At 55.8% G+C, this 18,834-nt stretch overlaps 1 protein-coding gene across 1 annotated transcript; it reads left to right on the top strand.

Annotated features, from left to right (window-relative positions):
- Positions 1-9,137: 9,137 nt before the first annotated feature.
- Positions 9,138-10,399, top strand: LOC135457430 (olfactory receptor 52B2-like). Its single transcript, XM_064732400.1, has one exon. The coding sequence runs from the start codon at positions 9,138-9,140 to the stop codon at positions 10,119-10,121; it is 984 nt and encodes a 327-aa protein (XP_064588470.1). The 3' UTR covers positions 10,122-10,399.
- Positions 10,400-18,834: the final 8,435 nt, after the last annotated feature.

Here is an 18,834-nt window from a genome sequence, read left to right as displayed (position 1 = left end):
CTCTGGTGTTGGACCATCCCTCCTGTCCACACCTCTCCCATCCCATTCCCAGCAGCCTGTCTGGGGCTGCCCTGGTGGTGCTGGGTCTCTGGGACCCCCGTGTGTCAGTGTGTGACACAATTCCCAAACTGCAGTGCCCATTCCCAGGGGGATCCAGGGCTGGTCCAGGTGAGCCCCAGGAGCCCTGCAGCACTGAGGGTTTGTGCTGTTTTTACTGTTTTTGCTGTTTTTGTGCTGTTTGCCCCCACAGTTCCCCCAGGGCCAGGACACAGCACAGCCTGCATCCCCCACACCTCAATCCCCAATTATTTGCTCTTTGGGAGATTATCCCAAGCCTTCATCCCAGAGTGATTAGTCCTCCTCCTGCACACCCTTAAGCAGATTTGCCTGGCTAATGCGCCTCCCCTGTGAATTACCCCAGCAGGCTGGTTTTAACCCCAAACGGTGATTTTAGCGGGGGTCTGAGCTGGGGGTGGGCTGTGTCACCCCTGCTGGGAGCTGTGGGGCCCTGCTGCACCCCAGGACTGGCACAGGCACAGCTCATGCTAAAAGCTTTCCCTCTTAATCCCTCCTAATCCCTCCTAAACCCTCAGGACATGCTCAGAGCTGCTGGATTTGGGTTTTTCAGGGAAGCAGCTCCCAGCAGTGGTGAGGGGAGTGATCTGTGTCCCCTTGGGCTCCCCCATTTCCCCACTCCTGGGTTTCACCTTCTCACAAGCAAGGGACCAACCCCTTCCTGTGGCAGGAGTGGGGCGCTTTGTCCTTTCCTGCTTTGCTGCAGAGCAGGAACTGCTGCCTTTGGGACTGTGGGGACCGGAGGGTGCTCTGGCACAGCAGAGCCAGCCTGGCACAATCCATGTCCCTGGAGACCTGCCTGGCATGGGAGAGCCAGCCTGGCACAGCACAGCCAGCCTGGTACAACCTGTGGTCCCAGAGAGCCTGGCACAGCAGAGCCAGCCTGGCTGATCCATGCCCCAGGAGCTGCTGGCTGTTCCTTTGCCCGGGGCAGTGGCAATGGCAGTGCCAATGTGCTGGGCTCCTCCTGGGGCTGCAAATCCCTGTCCCCACCTGGGCTGTGGCTGTCCTGCCCTGCCCCACTCCACGCCATGGCCCATGGCCAGCCAGGCTCCCTCACTCCCCAGAATGTCCCCAGGCTGTTTGTCCTGCTCCCTCTCCTGCCCTGTGCGATGTTCCAGCTCCAGGAGTGCCGGCAGCAGTGCCAGGGTCCGTGTGGCATCAGACACAGAGTGATGGATCCTGCGAGGGACCTGAACGGGGCAGGGAGGGGACCTGGGACCCCCAGGGACCCTCGGGGACTGCCAGGGACAGAGCAGGGGTGGCACTGGAGACAGGAGACACCAGATCTAAACCCGTGAAAAGGAGCTGCTGCCAAGGGTGCTGGGAGATGGACAGATGTGCTGAGGAGTTGGACAGATGTCCTGGAGAGATAGCCAGTGTCCTGAGGAGATGGGAAATGTCCTGGAGAGATGGCCAGTGTCCTGAGGAGGTGGGAAATGTCCTCAAGAGATGGCAGATGTCCTGAGGAGGTGGCCAGTGTCCTGAGGAGATCGGTGGCTTTGCCAGAGACATGCCACCCCGCGTGGCAGCTGTGGCATCCCCAGGTGGGCACTGTGCCCAGCAGGGCTGGGGGTGCTGCCAGGGCTGCTGTGCCCCTGCAAGGAGCAGGGCAGGTGAGGAGCTGCCCCCATCCAAAGGGAGGATGTGCTTGGACCATTCCCTCACCTGAGGGAACAGGTAAAACCAATGGGGGCCCTGTGGGCTCCATTGGGCTTCTCAGGGTGTGCCAGCCCTGCCCAGGGGCCTGAGCACAGCTTGGTGTCCCTGTGTCACCTGCCTGGGTCAGCTCCGGCTCCCTGGGCTCTTTGGTGTCCCTGGGCCAGCTCCTCTCAGGACTTCTGCTGCTCACAGTGACTCTGACATACGCACAGGTCTCCTTTTCCCAGACTGGCCATCAGAGAAGGAGTCGGGATTTTCCTGTTCTTGTTCTCAAGGTTGTTTATTATTTCTTATTTATGACATCCTTTCTCCGACCCACCACGGTCTGTCCAGCAGGTCGGGTTGAGGCACACTGCCCACCTTGGGGTGGTGTGATCTTTTATACTAAAAACTACGTGTACATTATTTACTGCAACTTCCCAATACCTATCACCTATGTTAGACAGTGAGCTTCTACTCTAAACAAATCTGTAAGTGCCACCATCACAGCAGAAGATGGAGGCCAAGAAGGAGAAGAAGAAAGTCTGGGCATGCCCAGATTACTCCATCTGCCCTCTGAACCCCCATTCTAAAAACCCCAAAAATCTACATTTTCACCCTGTGACAAATTCACTGTCATTCTACTTCAGCTGTCATGGCTTGTAATCCTTCATACAAGGTTGGTAATTGTTTTTTCCAAGGGCTCAACCAAAGGCACAGGGGGGCCCTGGGCTCTGTGCCAGGGTCTCTGAGCCCCCTGGCAGGGGTTTGACTCCTCCAGGGCAGCCAGAGGGGTGTCCTGGGTTCCCACATTGTCCTGGGCTGTTCCCTGTCCCTGTCCCTGTCTGAGCCCCACTCCCAGGGCACCCCCAGCCCCTGGGGGTTCCTGAGATGGGGCAGAGCAGACCTGGCCCCATTGTCAGCCCAGTGCTGAGCTCCTCACCCCACCTGGCCAGGTGGAGAGCCCGAGCCAGGCAGGAGCTCCCTCCGAGCTGCTGCCCAGCCCGGAGCCAGGAGTGTCCTGGTGCAATTGTGTCACAGACACATTTGATGAAAATCCTTTCCTTGGGATTTTTCCTCCTGAGACGCTGAGAGGCCTCAGGAACAAAATGCAAACAATGGTTATCTGCTGCTGTGGAATGCAACAGGTGCATCTGTGATTGGTCTCATGTGGTTGTTTCTAATTAATGGCCAATCACAGCCAGCTGGCTCGGACAGAGAGCCGAGACCCAAACCTTTGTTACCATTCTTTCCTTTCTATTCCTAGCTTAGCAAGCCTTCTGATGAAACCTTTTCTTCTATTCTTTTAGTATAGTTTTAATGTAATATGTTGTATTATGTAATATATATGTATTATATAAACATATATATAATATATATGTATATTATAAATAATTAATCAGCCTTCTGAAACATGGAGACAGATCCTCGTCTCTTCCCTCAAACAAAACCCCTGTGACCACCAGCACAGAATTGCTGTTTCTGTGGCTGCCCAGCCTGTGCCAGGAGTGTCCTGGTGGAATTGCTGCCTCTGTGAGCTCTGGGGAGCTGCTGCCCAGCCTGTGCCAGGACAGCTGCCACGCAGCATCGGTCAGGAGGGTAATTACACGTCATCATCTGTAATTATGTGTAATTCCATGCAATTCTTTGCCGTTTTGGTGACAGTGTGTGCTGGGGTGGGCTCAGCCCGTGCTGAGCCAGCCTTTCCCCAGCCAGGGACTCTCCATGGGGATTCCTGACCCTGCTGTGCCCTGCGACCCCCACGTCCCCCTCACCTCGTGTCACCACTGCCACCCCCTGTGTGTGTGTGACCCTGGGACAGGGCCCTGGTGGCCCTGGCGGGGCTGGGGCACAGCTGGGCTCAGGGCCCCAGAGGGGGTGGAAAACGCCGGTCACTTGGTTTTATAAAATTGTAAAAGTTTAATGGTGATAAAAGGGTTATAAAAGTAGCAATGTAATTAGGGTAATAGTAATTTGGACAATTTGGATTAGGACAATATGAGACAATAGAAACAAAGAGTTACAGACAGTCTGGGTACCTTTTCTGGGCAAAATAAGCCCGAAAAAGGACCCACGTTAACAGAGGATTAATCAGAAGAAATGAACTTCTTCCTGCCTCACTCAGCCCTGGAGACGCCGTCAGGATTCAGAGGAAGGAGCTGACACTGCCCAGCCAGAATCCTGTGTTTGAATGGAATTTATGCATCATGGATGAGGTGTATGAATATGCAACAGGTTATTGTTTTTAAGGGTTAATCCTCTGTTAACGTGGGTCCTTTTTTGGGCTTATTTTGCCCAGAATAGGTACCCGAACTGTCTGTAACTCTTTGTTTCTGTTGTCTCATATTGCCCTAATCCAAATTGTCCAAATTATTATTACTCTAATTATATCGCTATTTTTATAACCATTTTATTATCATTAAACTCTTTAAAATTTTAAAAAGAAGTGATTGGTGTTTTTCACAGGCAGAGAGGGCAGTTAATTGAAACAATTAATTAGCTAGATAATTAATTGCCTGCTGCTTCTGCATGAGGCCCTTAATTGTCTAGTTATTTATTTATTTAGCTATTGACTTGTTTAGTTGTTTTATTTAGTTATTCCATAAATTCATTAGTTAATTACCAATGACTTTAATAATTTAGTTATTCTGGAAATTCATTATTTAATTAATTATTGTGTGAAATTGGGATGGGAAGGGGGGCAATTTGGGGTGTGGAACTGGAGGGTTGGGAATGCCTGGGGCTTAATCAGGGTCTGTCCTGGAACGATGGAATGAGGATTCAGAGTGGAAACTGGGATGGAAACTGGATTTTGGGTGTGAAATTGGGATGGGAAGTGGGGAATTTCAGGCTGTGAATTTGGGATGGGAAGTAGGGGAATTTGGGTGTGAAACTGGGATGGGAAATGGGGGATTTGGGGTGTGAAATTGAGATGGGAATTGGGGGATTTTGGGTGTGAATTTGGGATGGGAATTGGGGGATTTTGGGTGTGAAATTGGGATGGGAATTGGGGATTTTGGGGTGTGAAATTGGGATGGGAATTGGGGGATTTTGGGTGTGAAATTGGGATGGGAATGGGGATTTTGGGGTGTCAAACTGGATGGGAAGTGGGGGAATTTGGGTGTGAATTTGGGATGGGAAATGGGGGATTTGGGGAGTGAATGGGATGGGAATTGGGGATGTTGGGTGTGAAATTGGGAATTTTGGGTGTGAAACTGGGAGTTGGGAATGCCCTGGGGCTGAATCAGCTCTGCTGCTGGAACGATGGGAAATGGGGGATTTCAGAGTGTGAAACTGGGATGGGAATTGGGGATTTTGGATGTGAAACTGGGATGGGAATTGGGGATTTTGGGTGTGAATTTGGGATGGGAAGTGGGGGATTTTGGGTGTGAATTTGGGATGGGAAGTGGGGGATTTTGGGGTGTGACATTGGTATGGGAACTGGGGGATTTTGGGGTGAATTTGGGATGGACATGGGGGATTTGGGTGTGAAATTGGAGCTGGGACTGTCCCACCTGTGTCCCCAGGCTGGCCCAGGGGCAGGCGCAGTGCTCAGGGGACTGGGGCAGCCCTGCAGGCCTGGGGAAACTGAGGCACGGTGTGCAGGGGGTTCAGGCTGGCTGAGGGGATGATGCAGCCCCCGTGCCTGGGGGTTTAAGAGCCCTGAGGGCTGGCACTGGGGGCATGGTCAGTGGTGCCCTGGCAGTGCTGGGCAGTGTGGCAATTCCAGGATTCCACGATCTGCAGGGCTCTGTGGGCACCCCTGGCCTGGCCGTGCTGCAGAGGAGGAGAACTGACACTGCTGACTCAGGGATGGAAAGGAAAGACTCCATCTTCAGGTGGACCAGAAGGCTCAAGAATAATCTTTATTAGCAATCTCTATTAGAGTTGTTTTGACTTATTGGCCAGTCATGGTCCAGCTGTGTCGAGGCTCTGCAAAGAGTCACGAGTTTTTCATTATTATCTTAGGGTTAATGATTTTGTGGATTAATGATGATCTAGTGGATTGTTGATTTAATCAATGATCCTCCCCATAATTATAATCACGGTGGTCCATCAGTGCCCATGGGATGGGGTTAGGGTTAGGGATTCTGTGGATTAATAATGATTTTGTGGATCATTGATGTGATCAGTGATCTTCATTGATAAGTGATAATTGCAATCAGGACGGTCCATCAGTGCCAATGGGCGGAGGGGCCCGGCAGCTTGAGGGGATGCTCAGGGAGGTTCCAGCAGTGGAGACAGACGATTGTCACCCGCTGCGGGTAAACTCTCAGACATCCACGGTGCCCTGGATGCCAGCTGTGCCCATCTCCCGCTCAGCTCTCATAGCCCGGCCCGGTGCCCCAGGAGAGAGGAAAATCCCTCGCAATGCAAATGTGGGAGAGCAGGAAATGCCTCGCCGGCAGCGTTAACTGCAGTTAATGGTTAATGCGCCGGCGATTTAAACCTGCCCGGGCAGGGGCTGGTGCTGCTCCCGAGGTGTGCAGGGGAAGGATCGGTGCCCGAGAGCGGTACCCAGCCAGCCCTGGCAGCGCGGGGCTCCTGTCCCCATCCGGACCCGCCCCGGTGAGTCCTTCTCCGCCGCCCCGGGCTCTGGGCAGCGGTTCTGCTGAGGATGTGAATGTGCGGGAGGAGCAGGTGCCCATATTGCTGGGAAGCCTCGCTGAGCTGCTCTGCAGCCCACGCACACTCCCGGGCTGGATGCGCCCAGGCCGATTGAGCCCCTGCTCTGCCCCACGCTGCTCCATCCACCCACCCGGTGACACGGGTCTGCGGGTGGGACAGGCGACTGCGCAAATATTTGCTGTGAGCTGAAGGTCCTTTCTGGCCCGAGCCGTGTTTTCTGTGGGCTTTTGGTTCAGGGAGCTGAGAGTCCTTAATGGAAGCACTTAGAAATGCAAACACGTCTGGCTCGGGCACCTGCTGCTTGCGAGGAAAGCAAATCAGGCTGCAGGCAGGGAAAGGTTTATCTTTGGTCCGAATCCAAGTGGTTTTCCTCCACCCCAGCCCTGGCCTGGAGCTTTCCTGATGTGCGATGGGGTTTACACAGGGCTGAGATGGGGGAAGCTCACGGACCCAGCAGTGCTGTGGTGGGATCTCCTCTCCTCGCAGCCCTTCCCACGGCAGGAGGATTTGCAGCTTGGCTGGTCTGCATTATTCACATCTCCAGAGATGCCCTCAGGCCACCAGTCATGGGACAGTGCTTGCAGGTGGGGACTCCCAGCGCTTCAGGAGCCGGGAAAACTGAGCTCAGGGCCTGGAGGGGCTGAGGGCCCGGGAACTGAGTGAGAGCTGGAGGCTGCAGGCTGGAAACGAGCGGCCTGGAGGGGCTGCGGGCTGTGAAACTGAGCTGAGAGCCTGAGGGCTGCAGGGCTGTGATACTGAGCTCAGGGCCCGGGGTGCGGGCAGGGAAACTGAGCTGAGAGCCTGGAGGGGCTGCAGGGCGGTGAAACTGAGCTCAGGGCCTGGAGGGGCTCCAGGGCTGTGAAACCGAGCTGAGAGCCTGGAGGGGCTGCCGGGCTGTGAAACCGAGCTGAGAGCCTGGAGGGGCTCCAGGGCCAGGGAAACTGAGCTGAGAGCCTGGAGGGCTGCAGGGCTGTGAAACTGAGCTGAGAGCCTGGAGGGGCTGCAGGGCCGGGAAACCGAGCTAGGCCTGGAGGGGCTGCAGGGCTGTGAAACGAGCTGAGGGCCTGGAGGGGCTCCAGGGCCAGGGAAACCGAGCTGAGAGCCTGGAGGGGCTGCCGGGCTGTGAAACCGAGCTGAGAGCCTGGAGGGGCTCCAGGGCCAGGGAAACTGAGCTGAGGGCCTGGAGGGGCTGCAGGGCTGGAAACCGAGCTGAGAGCCTGGAGGGGCTGCAGGGCTGTGAAACCGAGCTCAGGGCCTGGAGGGGCTGCAGGGCTGGGAAACCGAGCTCAGGGCCTGGAGGGGCTGCAGGGCTGGGAAACTGAGCTGAGAGCCTGGAGGGGCTGCAGGGCCAGGGAAACCGAGCTGAGAGCCTGGAAGGGCTGCAGGGCTGTGAAACTGAGCTCAGGGCCTGGAGGGGCTGCAGGGCTGTGAAACTGAGCTGAGAGCCTGGAGGGGCTGCAGGGCCGGGAAACTGAGCTGAGAGCCTGGAGGGGCTGCAGGGCTGTGAAACTGAGCTGAGAGCCTGGAGGGGCTGCAGGGCTGGGAAACTGAGCTGAGAGCCTGGAGGGGCTGCAGGGCTGTGAAACCGAGCTCAGGGCCTGGAGGGGCTGCAGGGCTGTGAAACCGAGCTCAGGGCCTGGAGGGGCTCCAGGCCCGGAACTGAGTAAGCTGGAGGCTCCGCGAAACTGAGCTCAGGGCCTGGAGGGGCTGCAGGGCCAGGGAAACCGAGCTCAGGGCCTGGAGGGGCTGCAGGGCCGGGAAACCGAGCTCAGGGCCTGGAGGGGCTGCAGGCCAGCATCCGGGCAGAGCTCTGCACTCAGGGTGTCCCCTGGGGTGTTTCTGCTCTCAGCCAGAACTCCTTTGTCCAGGGGTCACCCTGTGCAGTCCACCATGTCTCTGCCCCTCCCAATGAAGGAGTGGAAAAGGAATGAAGCAAAAGGAGGAAAAGAAAGGGCTCCCTCTGCTCCAGCGCCAGGCTGGGAGGGCTGGGGCTGTTCAGGCTGTCCATGGTGGCCCTGGAGCCCCTCGCAGTGCCTCAAGGGGCTCCCAGGGAGAAGTGTGAGGGGCGCACAGCCCTCAGAGGAGCAGCGTTCACAGGGGTCTGAGGATGAGGGAAGAGATGAGGATCTGACTCCATGTTTCAGAAGGCTGATTTATTATTTTATGATATATATTACATTAAAACTATACTAAAAGAGTAGAAGAAAGGATTTCATCAGAAGGCTAGCCAAGAATAGAAAAGGAAAGAATGAATAACAAAGGCATGTGTCTTGAACAGAGAGTCTGAGCCAGCTGACTGTGATTGGCCATTAATCAGAAACAACCACATGAGACCAATCCCAGATGCACCTGTTGCATTCCACAGCAGCAGATAACCATTGTTTGCATATTGTTCCTGAGGCCTCCCAGCTTCTCAGGAGAAAAAATCCTAAGGAAAGGATTTTTCAGAAAATATCCTGGCTACATGGCAGGAGAAACGGGATCCTTTGTAGAGAGCACAGCGAGGCAGGGCAGCCCTTGGGGCAAAAGGCAGGAGCCTTGTCACCTGTGTCCTGCTTTTCAGCGCCTCTCAGGTGCCACGGGCAAGGCCAGGCTCACAGGGTGGTTTGTCCCTTCTCCTTTGCAGCATCTCTCAGGTGCCACGGGCAAGGCCAGGCTCACAGGGTGGTTTGTCCCTTCTCCTTTGCAGCATCTCTCAGGTGCCACGGGCAAGGCCAGGCTCACAGGGGTTGTTTCTCCCTTCTCCTTCCTGCACAGAGCCGGGTCAGGCCGGGGCTGAGCCCGGGAGCGCCATGTACGAGCTCAACGAGAGCAGCTTCGACCCCATCACCTTCGTGCTGACGGGCATCCCGGGCATGGAGGAGTCCCATGTCTGGATCTCCGTGCCCTTCTGCCTGATGTACCTCACCGCTGTGCTCAGCAACCTGCTGCTCCTCTTCCTCATCGCCACGGACCGCAGCCTGCACGAGCCCATGTACCTGTTCCTGGCCATGCTGGCCCTCTCGGACCTGCTGCTGTCCACCGCCACCGTGCCCAAGATGCTGGCCATCTTCTGGTTCGGCGCCAGGGAGATCTCCTTCGACGCCTGCATGGCGCAGATGTTCTTCACGCACTTCAGCTTCATCGTGGAGTCCTCGGTGCTGCTGGCCATGGCCTTCGACCGCTACGTGGCCGTGTGCGCCCCGCTGCGCTACGGGGCCCTGCTGACGCCCTCGGCCATCGCCAAGGTGGCGGCGGCCGCCGTGGCCCGCGGGCTGTGCATCATGTGCCCGCCCATCTTCCTGCTGAAGCGCCTGCCCTACTGCGGGCACAACGTCATGCCCCACACCTACTGCGAGCACATGGGCGTCGCGCGCCTGGCCTGCGCCGACATCCGTGCCAACGTCTGGTACGGGCTCACCACGGCGCTGCTCTCCTCGGGCCTGGACGTGGTGCTCATCGCCGCCTCCTACGCGCTCATCCTCCGCGCCGTGTTCCGCCTGCCCACGCGCGAGGCGCGCCGCAAAGCCCTCGGCACCTGCGGCTCCCACCTCTGCGTCATCCTCATGTTCTACGTGCCCGCCTTCTTCTCCTTCCTCACGCACCGCTTCGGCCGCCACGTGCCCGGGCAGGTGCACATCCTGCTGGCCAACCTCTACGTGGTCGTGCCGCCCATGCTCAACCCCATCGTCTACGGCGTGAGGACGCGGCAGATCCGCGAGCGCGTGGCCCGCCTGCTGTGCCCCGCGGGGACGGGCACGGGCTGCGCCTGCCCGGCCTGGGGGCACGGCTGCTGACCGGCAGGGACCTGCAGGAACATGAGTACACACGGGTAGCATAGAATGGAATCTTACCCCCTGAAGGGCTGCAGCTGAGCCAATTACTGAGGGTTAGGAGCAGGCCTGATGTTAACAGGCCACACCTGTAGCAAACAAGAAGAGTGCTATGAAAGAGTGGATTGGTTGGTTGAGGGGAACTGGAGTCAGTTGGCTGCTGTGAGGACAAGGAAGAGTCAGTGCTAGAGGAGATGCCTATAAGGAACACCAAGGAGGTACAAAACTCTGGCAATATGGAACCCTGGCAATGTAATGACAGTAGAACTCGTGCTTGATGTGACAGCAGGGATGGGTGTGCCATGGCTGTGGGGTGTGCCATGGCTGTGGGGTGTGCCATGGCTCTGGGATGGGCCATGGCTGTGGGATGGGCCATGGCTGTGGGGTGTGCCATGGCTGTGGGGTGTGCCATGGCTGTGGGGTGTGCCATGGCTCTGGGATGGGGCATGGCTCTGTTGTGTGCCATGGCTGTGGGATGTGCCATGGCTCTGGGGTGGGCCATGGCTGTGGGGTGTGCCATGGCTGTGGGGTGTGCCATGGCTGTGGGGTGTGCCATGGCTCTGGGGTGTGCCATGGCTCTGGGATGGGGCATGGCTGTGGGGGTGTGCCATTGCTCTGGGGTGTGCCATGGCTCTGGGATGGGCTATGGCTCTGTTGTGTGCCATGGCTCTGGGGTGTGCCATGGCTGTGGGGTGTGCCATGGCTGTGGGGTGTGCCATGGCTCTGTTGTGTGCCATGGCTCTGGGATGGGCCATGGCTGTGGGATGGGCCACGGCTCTGGGATGGAGAGCAGCACCAAGGCTGCAGCACGGTCAGGCCTGGAGGAGCCAGCCTTGCCCAAGGGCTTCCAGGGAAGCTGGAGGTGTTGGGGTTTCTGGAAACGTGGGCTTGGCTCGTCAGCACCTCCCCTGCTGCTGGTTTCTGCTGGAGCTGCCTCCCCTGGGTTTCCTGCACTGGCACGGACTGGGCAGGCTCAGCTGGGAAGCATCCAGGCACTCAGGCCTGCTGACTCGCTGTCCCCTGCTGCAGCTGGGTGTGTTTGCTGTCCTACAGCCTCATTCCTGCCTGTTCCTTCACCTTTCCAACAACAGAGACCACACCACGGACACCGTGCTGGCCGCCAGATGAAGCATGGCACACCAAGCGTGGCTGGACGGCCCCACAGTGCCCACCATGCCACAGAGGGGGTCCATCCTCCTGCCCTCATTGCTGACATTGCTGCTGCTGAAGGTGCTCCCTGCTGAAGTGCCCTGAGAGCTCGGGAAAGGCTTCATTGTCCGTGTTTGAGGGAAACATTTCCCTTAATGACTCCCAAATGCAGTCCAGGCCTTCAGAGTGTGTGTAAAGGGACAGGGGTTTCCTACACCCACCACATCTCACAGGGATGTGTTGCTATAGGACACGAAATAACACGACACGGACATGCAGTTTTTGATGGTAAAAAGAGAACTTTTAATTTTTGACTCTTAACATTTATAGATTTCTGAAAGTGACAGTGGATTGGAGGGTGACAGTGACACCTCTCCAATGACACTGGACAAACAACAGTCTGTTAAATTTCTCTTCTTCCATAAAAGAATATAAAACCATAAGTTATTTACATAAAGAGTGTGAGAAAGAAGTTTATTACAAAAATATAAACATGAGAAGGCTTAGAAAAACTTAAAAAATCAGGGTGACAGGGATGCTTTGTGTCTTGGCAGCACAGCTGTGCCCCATCCAGGCAGGGAAGGCACTGCTGCACACCTGGCTGGGTTCATGGTTTCAGAGCAAACCCCCCAAAAGTTTTTCACTTTTGCAACGCGTTTTTTCCTTTCTTTGTTTTATTTCCCTCTGATTTGATCAAAGGTGGCACCCTGTGACGGGCACAGGGGAAATGAAAGTCTGTTCATTAAGGGCTGTTTGTCTAGCAGCAGAGATAACGGAGCTGGTACAAAAGCTGCTGCTGTCACTGGGCTTTTAATGTCCCCAGAATGTTCGTGTTTGCCTTGGCTTTCTTAGAAAAAAGGAAAAAAAGAGTGTTTGCACAGAGCTGCCGTGTGATTTTTGATAGGAGATGGGGCTGTGGGAAGGGAAATCTGTCAGGAGAGCACGTTGCTGTGGGCAGCTCTGAGAACAATCGAGCTGCCCCCTGGATTTGTCAATAAATGGGGCTGGAGCAGCCTGGCACAGGGGGAGCTGTCCCTGCCATGGCAGAGATGGGATGAGATGGGATTTAAGGTCCTTTCCAGCCCAAACTGCTCCGTGCCCCCATGGCTCCATGATCTGCCTGCTCCTGGGGTTTCCCAGGATGGAGTTACACCATGGAGGAGGCAGGGCTGAATTTGGAGGAGGCAGATCTGAGTTTGGAGGAGGCACAGATGAGTTTGGAGGAGGCAGATTTGAGTTTGGAGGACACAGATTTGATTGTGAGCCCCTGCTCTGCTCCTTGGCTGGAGGTGGGGCCGGGTCAGGACAAACTGCCCAGGAAATGTCCCCAGGTCAATGAATCACCAGCTGGGCCATTCCTGGCCAGGGGCCCGTGCCTAATGGGGCATTAGCCAGCCAAGCAGGGAGATTTATATTCCAAGGTGGTTAAAATGTCAGCTTAATAACTCACACCGGCTGGGAAACCACGGCTCCTTCAATTTTTATTCCAAATCTGGAGACACTCATTGTGTTTTTAGCTCAGTTCATGGCTTTTGTGAGTGTGCTTGGATTGCAGGGATCTTTGCCTGGCAGGGAGGAAGGCTCCTTGCGTGTGGCATGGAGTTAGAATGAGATGAGCTTCAGGGTCCCTCCCCACCAGAACCATTCCACCATTCCATCATTTCATAGAATTCCATTATTCCATCATTTCATAGAATTCCATTATTCCACCATTTCTACGGGTGCTTTTCCCACATGGAAGAAGTAAATGGAGCGTCAGGAATCTTTGGGCAATAAGTGGAAGTCAGTGAGAAACCCTCGTGTGCCCTCAGTGGATGTTTGTGTGCTGGAGAAGGAGCTGAGCCTGCACCTGGAGCAGGGATGGGGACAGGGCTGGGGACAGGGCTGGGGTGGGGTGGGTGAGGAGCTCGCCTGGATGGGTGAGGAGCCCACCTGGATGGGTGAGAGCCCACCTGGATGGGTGAGGAGCCCACCTGGGATGGGTGAGGAGCCCACCTGGATGGGTGAGGAGCTCACCTGGATGGGTGAGGAGCCCACCTGGATGGGTGAGAGCCCACCTGGATGGGTGAGGAGCCCACCTGGATGGGTGAGAGCCCACCTGGGATGGGTGAGGAGCCCACCTGGATGGGTGAGGAGCTCGCCTGGATGGTGAGGAGCTCACCTGGATGGGTGAGGGCCCACCTGGATGGGTGAGGGGCCCACCTGGATGGGTGAGCAGCCCACCTGGATGGGTGAGGAGCTCACCTGGGATGGGAGAGAGCCCACCTGGATGGGTGAGGGGCCCACCTGGTATGGTGAGCAGCCCACCTGATGGTGAGGAGCTCACCTGGATGGGTGAGGAGCCCACCTGGGATGGGTGAGGAGCCCACCTGGGATGGGTGAGAGCCCACCTGGATGGGTGAGAGCCCACCTGGATGGGTGAGGAGCTCACCTGGGATGGGTGAGGAGCCCACCTGGGATGGGTGAGGAGCCCACCTGGGATGGGTGAGAGCCCACCTGGATGGGTGAGGAGCCCACCTGGATGGGTGAGGAGCCCACCTGGGATGGGTGAGGAGCCCACCTGGATGGGTGAGAGCCCACCTGGGATGGGTGAGGAGCCCACCTGGGATGGGTGAGGAGCCCACCTGGGATGGGTGAGAGCCCACCTGGGAGCTCCTGGGCCAGGATGCCCCTGGATCCCTGGGAGTGTTCCAGGCCAGGCTGGATGGGGTTTAGAGCAGCCTGCTCCAGTGGCAGGGGCAGAACCAGGATGATTCCATCGCTCTGTGCAATGTTAGTTTAATAAAATCCTATTTGAATACATGACGTGGACTACATTTTCTTCATGGTGGAAAAAGCCTCTTCTTTATTCATGTAACTCATTGTAATATAATTTTTACAAAAGAAATGCCTTTTCTTTATTCACATAACTCGGTTTTATATCATTTTTTGAGACCTCCTGTGTGAACCCAATTGCTCAGGAGCTTCCTTGCCAATTACCTTTATTGGCTGATAACGAGTTGTTATTCTGCATTGATTGGTCTCTCAACCCCGTGAGTGCCTGCAGGGACAGCAGTTTGTGAGAGGCAGTTTCCATTTTCCATCTAACGTTGGTACAAGTGCTGGTTGTTTTTCACCCAGGAGTGGATTGCTGTGCTAACGAGGGCTGCTTTCACACGGGAACCTGCAAAAGGTTGGCTTAGACAAGGCCAGACACTGGTTCCAGGAGAGCAGGCTGGATTTCATGAAGCCTTTCTTTATGGTTTTTTTACCTTACTGCAACAAAATCCCGCTCCACAGAAGGCAGATAATGAACAGCAGCCCCTCCTTGCTGGAATGAGATGGTACCTCAGCCTTTGGGGCAGTGTTGGGTGGGTGGTTTGGTCCCATGGATTGGAGGTTCCTGCTGGTGCCAGAGGTCCCTGGCAGCTCCCTGGAGGGTGCAGGCACTCAGGGAGCTGCTGGCTGCATTTCCCAGCCGAGGGTCTCTCAGGGCTCTGGGGGTCCAAACAACCAGAAATGGGCACAAAACCACCTGGGGGGATTTCAGCAGGGGTGGCTGCTGACCTCCAGCTCAGAGCTCCCAGTTTGCTCTCCACTGTGGTTCCCAAAGAGTTCCCAAACAGTTCAAACAGGTCCTAAAGCACTTCCAGGCTGGGACAAAGCAGGGACAGAGCAGGTCCCAGGATCTCTCACAGGTCCCTGCCATGGCAGGGGTGCAATGAGATGGGATTGAAGGTCCCCCCAGCCCAAACCGTGTGTCATTCAGTGATTCTGTGACTGCCCAGCTCCTGCAGGTGAGCAATGCTGTGCTGTGCTCTTGGGGACACCCAGCCAGGCAGGACCCCTGTGCTGTGCTCACCTGGGGGGTCCCTGGGCTGGAGGGGCTCCCCATGCTGGCCTGTGCTGGGGGCTGGGTCCTGCTCTCGCTGCAGGGAGGTGTCAGAGCCCAGTGCATCCCTCTGTCTGTCCTGAGCAGCCAGGACCCCCTCAGGGGCTCAGAGACCCTGGCACACAGCCCAGAGCACCTGGGGATTTGATTGGGACCCCTGGAGCAAGTTGCCAGCTTTGTATGAGGACCTGAAAGTCACACAGGTTTGAATAGTGTAATAATAAAACTATCACAGGGTGAAAATGTAGATTTTAGGATTTTTGGTATGGGGGTTTTATGGGGACAAGATGGAGGAATCTGGGCGTGTCCAGCCTTTCTCCTTCTTCTTCTTGTTCTCCATTTTCTGCAGTGATGTTGGCACTTTGGGATTGGGTTAGAGTAAAAGTGCAGTGTCTAACACAGGTGATAGGTATTGGGAATGAAGTGTAAATATGTTCTATGTAGTTTGTAGTATAAGAGGACAACACAGAGTGCCTGTGGCTGCCCTGCTGAGCAGATCTCGGCTGGGCAGAAAGAAAATTTTATAGACAAGAATTAATAAACAACCACAAGAATGAAAAGTGAAGATTCCAGACTCGTTCTTCAGCTGCGTGAGCCGAAGCAGAGACACCCTGCACATCTGGGGCTGCAATTATCAACCAAAACCCGAGAGAGAGGGAGGGAGGGCAGCCCCAGCCCTGCACCCTGCTCTCCAAACCCTTGGTGTCCCCTGCTCTCTGCCCACCCTCTTCTCTTCCCTGTGTGCCTGGTGCAGATGCCAAGCAAACCTTCCTCAGGTACCTCTGGCTCAGCCTAGCTAGGGGGAAAGGAAAAAAAAGAAAAAAAAGAAAAAAAAGAAAAAAAAGAAAAAAGTTTCTGACTTAAGTCAGGAAAACCATAAGTTCCTGTGCTTAAATTGAACAGAGAAATGGGATTATCAGAGAAATCTGAAACAGCTTCATTTGCCTTTAGATTCAAATAAAATAATGGCAAAGCGAATCTGAGACTTGATCAATAGAGTGTAAAAGGGCAGGAATGTAATTAACAGCAATCAGGGCTCGTTTGGGCATCCAGCTTCCGTGGAGATGTGGGATTTCATCTTCTGGTGCATCCAATGGGTGATAAAGTTACCCCAGCCTGAAAAACTGACCCCGGGGCTTGGTGCACCCTGAGTGTGTTTATATTCACACATTGTGACACAGGGCTCGTTGTGCACACAAACAAATGAATAAATGATAGGTAAAGCAGCTGCTGGTGGGCTTTGCAAAGTGCAGATCCTCTCTGCAATGCAGGGCTCGTGTTCTGTGTGCTCTCTCCAATGCAGGTCTCATTTCTGTGTGCTCCTGGAGAGGGCCTGCAGGGACAGGCCTGATGCTGGCTCTGATGTCCTGTCATTGGGATCAGTTGTGTAAACACAAGCCTAAAATCGTTGCTAATGAGGTTTCCGGCTGATGCAGAGACACTCATTTACTAATTTACTAATTTAATGGAGGGGAGAGCAGGAGGGGCCTGGCCCCAGCCTGGGCAGCTCAGGGGTCTGGGGGAAGGAGCACCTTGGTGGGGGCACCTGGGTGGCCCACGATGGTCACAGGTCTCTGTGTCCCTGCAGCCAGGGAGGGCCACAGGGTGTCTGTCCCTGGGTCACGGGGTGTCAGTGTGTCTGTCCCTGCAGCCAGGGAGGCTCACAGTGTGTCTGTCTGTCCCTGGGTCACAGGGTGTCTGTGTGTCTGTCCCTGCAGCCAGGGAGGGTTACAGGGTGTCCCTGGGTCACAGGGTGTTTGTGTATCTGTCCCTGCAGCCAGGGAGGGCCACAGGGTGTCTGTCCCTGGGTCATGGGTGTCTGTGTGTCTGTCCCTGCAGCCAGGGAGGGCCACAGTGTGTCTGTCTGTCCTTGGGTCACAGGGTGTCTGTGTGTCTGTCCCTGCAGCCAGGGAGGGTCACAGGGTGTCTGTCCTTGGGTCACAGGGTGTCTGTGTGTCTGTCCCTGCAGCCAGGGAGGGTCACAGGGTGTCTGTCCTTGGGTCACAGGGTGTCTGTGTGTCTGTCCCTGCAGCCAGGGAGGGCCACAGGGTGTCTGTCTGTCCCTGGGTCACAGGGTGTCTGTGTGTCCGTCCCTGCAGCCAGGGAGGGCCACAGGGTGTCTGTCTGTCCCTGGGTCACAGGGTGTCTGTGTGTCTGTCCCTGCAGCCAGGGAGGGTCACAGGGTGTCCCTGGGTCACAGGGTGTCTGTGTGTCTGTCCCTGCAGCCAGGGAGGGCCACAGGGTGTCTGTCCCTGGGTCACAGGGTGTCTGTGTGTCTGTCCTTGCAGCCAGGGAGGGCCACAGGATGTCTGTCTGTCCCTGGGTCACAGGGTGTCAGTGTGTCTGTCCCTGCAGCCAGGGAGGGTCACAGGGTGTCCCTGGGTCACAGGGTGTCCCTGGGTCACAGTGTGTCTGTCTGTCCCTGGGTCACAGGGTGTCTGTCCCTGGGTCACAGGGTGTCAGTGTGTCTGTCCCTGCAGCCAGGGAGGGCCACAGGGTGTCCCTGGGTCACAGGGTGTCTGTCTGTCCCTGGGTCACAGGGTGTCTGTGTGTCCGTCCCTGCAGCCAGGGAGGCTCTCTTTGTGTCCCTGCCGCCAGGGGGTGTCACGGTGGCAGCACAGGGCCAGCGTCCTGTCCCTTACCTGGCTCCCAACACTTCCCCAGGGTGGCAGGGTGGGCATGGGTGGCACCAGCAGGGCTGGGGCTGTGCTGCCCCCAGGACAGCTCCTGCTCCTGCCCAGCAGGGCCAGCAGTGCCCCGTGCCCTGGGACACGTCCCCTGTGCCAGCCTGGCTGCTCCCAGCCCCTCTCAGAGCAAAGCCCTTGCAGGGGTTACGGGGGCACAGCTGGGAGATCCCTGAGGTCCTTCCTTGGGAAAGGTGAGACTCTGGTCCCCGGCGTGCTGCAAATCAGGACAGGCTCCTGGAGCATCCGCTGAGGGGATGGGAGGCACCAGGTGCCTTCAGGGCAGCCCCGGGTGCTGCCTTGGCCCCGGGCTGGGATGGGAGGTGGGCAGCTTTGCCTCAGACCTATCTCAGCCTTTGTGGGGTTAAATTCCCTCCTGCCCCCAGCCCTGCCCTGTGTCTGGTGGGGCAAGGAGAGCAAAGCCCTGTTTGTGTCAGGGACATCTCTGTGTTGTCACCAGCATCTGCAGAGTTCTGTGGCGCCAGAGCAAAGCAGGAGCTGGAACACCTGCCTGCAATGCCAGCTCTCTCTGGACACTGTAAATTTACAGCTGCAGCGGGAACAAAGCGTGAATTTTCTGTTTCTTCGGTCAATGCTTACATTTTGAAACGGTGTGGGGATGGAGGGAGGCAAATTGAGCTGGGGAGAAGAGGAAATCAAGCTCTGATTAGACATTTAGTGTTAGATATTTACTGTTACTAGAAATTCATCCAGTATTAGACGTTTATTTACTATTAGATATTTATCTGTTGTTAGATGTTTATTGTTAGATGTTTATATTGACAGTTGTTTACTATTGTCCGATATTTATCTGTTATTAAATACCCATTATATGTATATATTTAGAATAGAGACATAGCAAGGTAAAGGCCTTGTTAAGTGTCTAAAGGGGGAAATGATACCTCAGGTTTGGCTTTTATATTTTCACATTCTGAGCTGCTTTAGTGTGTGGGTCTGGGTTCACATGATGGGA

The sequence above is a fragment of the Zonotrichia leucophrys genome, chromosome 1, assembly GCF_028769735.1.
Source record: "Zonotrichia leucophrys gambelii isolate GWCS_2022_RI chromosome 1, RI_Zleu_2.0, whole genome shotgun sequence".
Classification (NCBI taxonomy): Eukaryota; Metazoa; Chordata; class Aves; order Passeriformes; family Passerellidae; genus Zonotrichia; species Zonotrichia leucophrys.
This window is presented reverse-complemented; position numbering and strand designations above follow the sequence as displayed.

Bases quoted from the DNA above. Each gene is read 5' to 3' on its own strand.
- LOC135457430 (XM_064732400.1), top strand. From the start codon at position 9,138: ATGTACGAGCTCAACGAGAGCAGCTTCGACCCCATCACCTTCGTGCTG.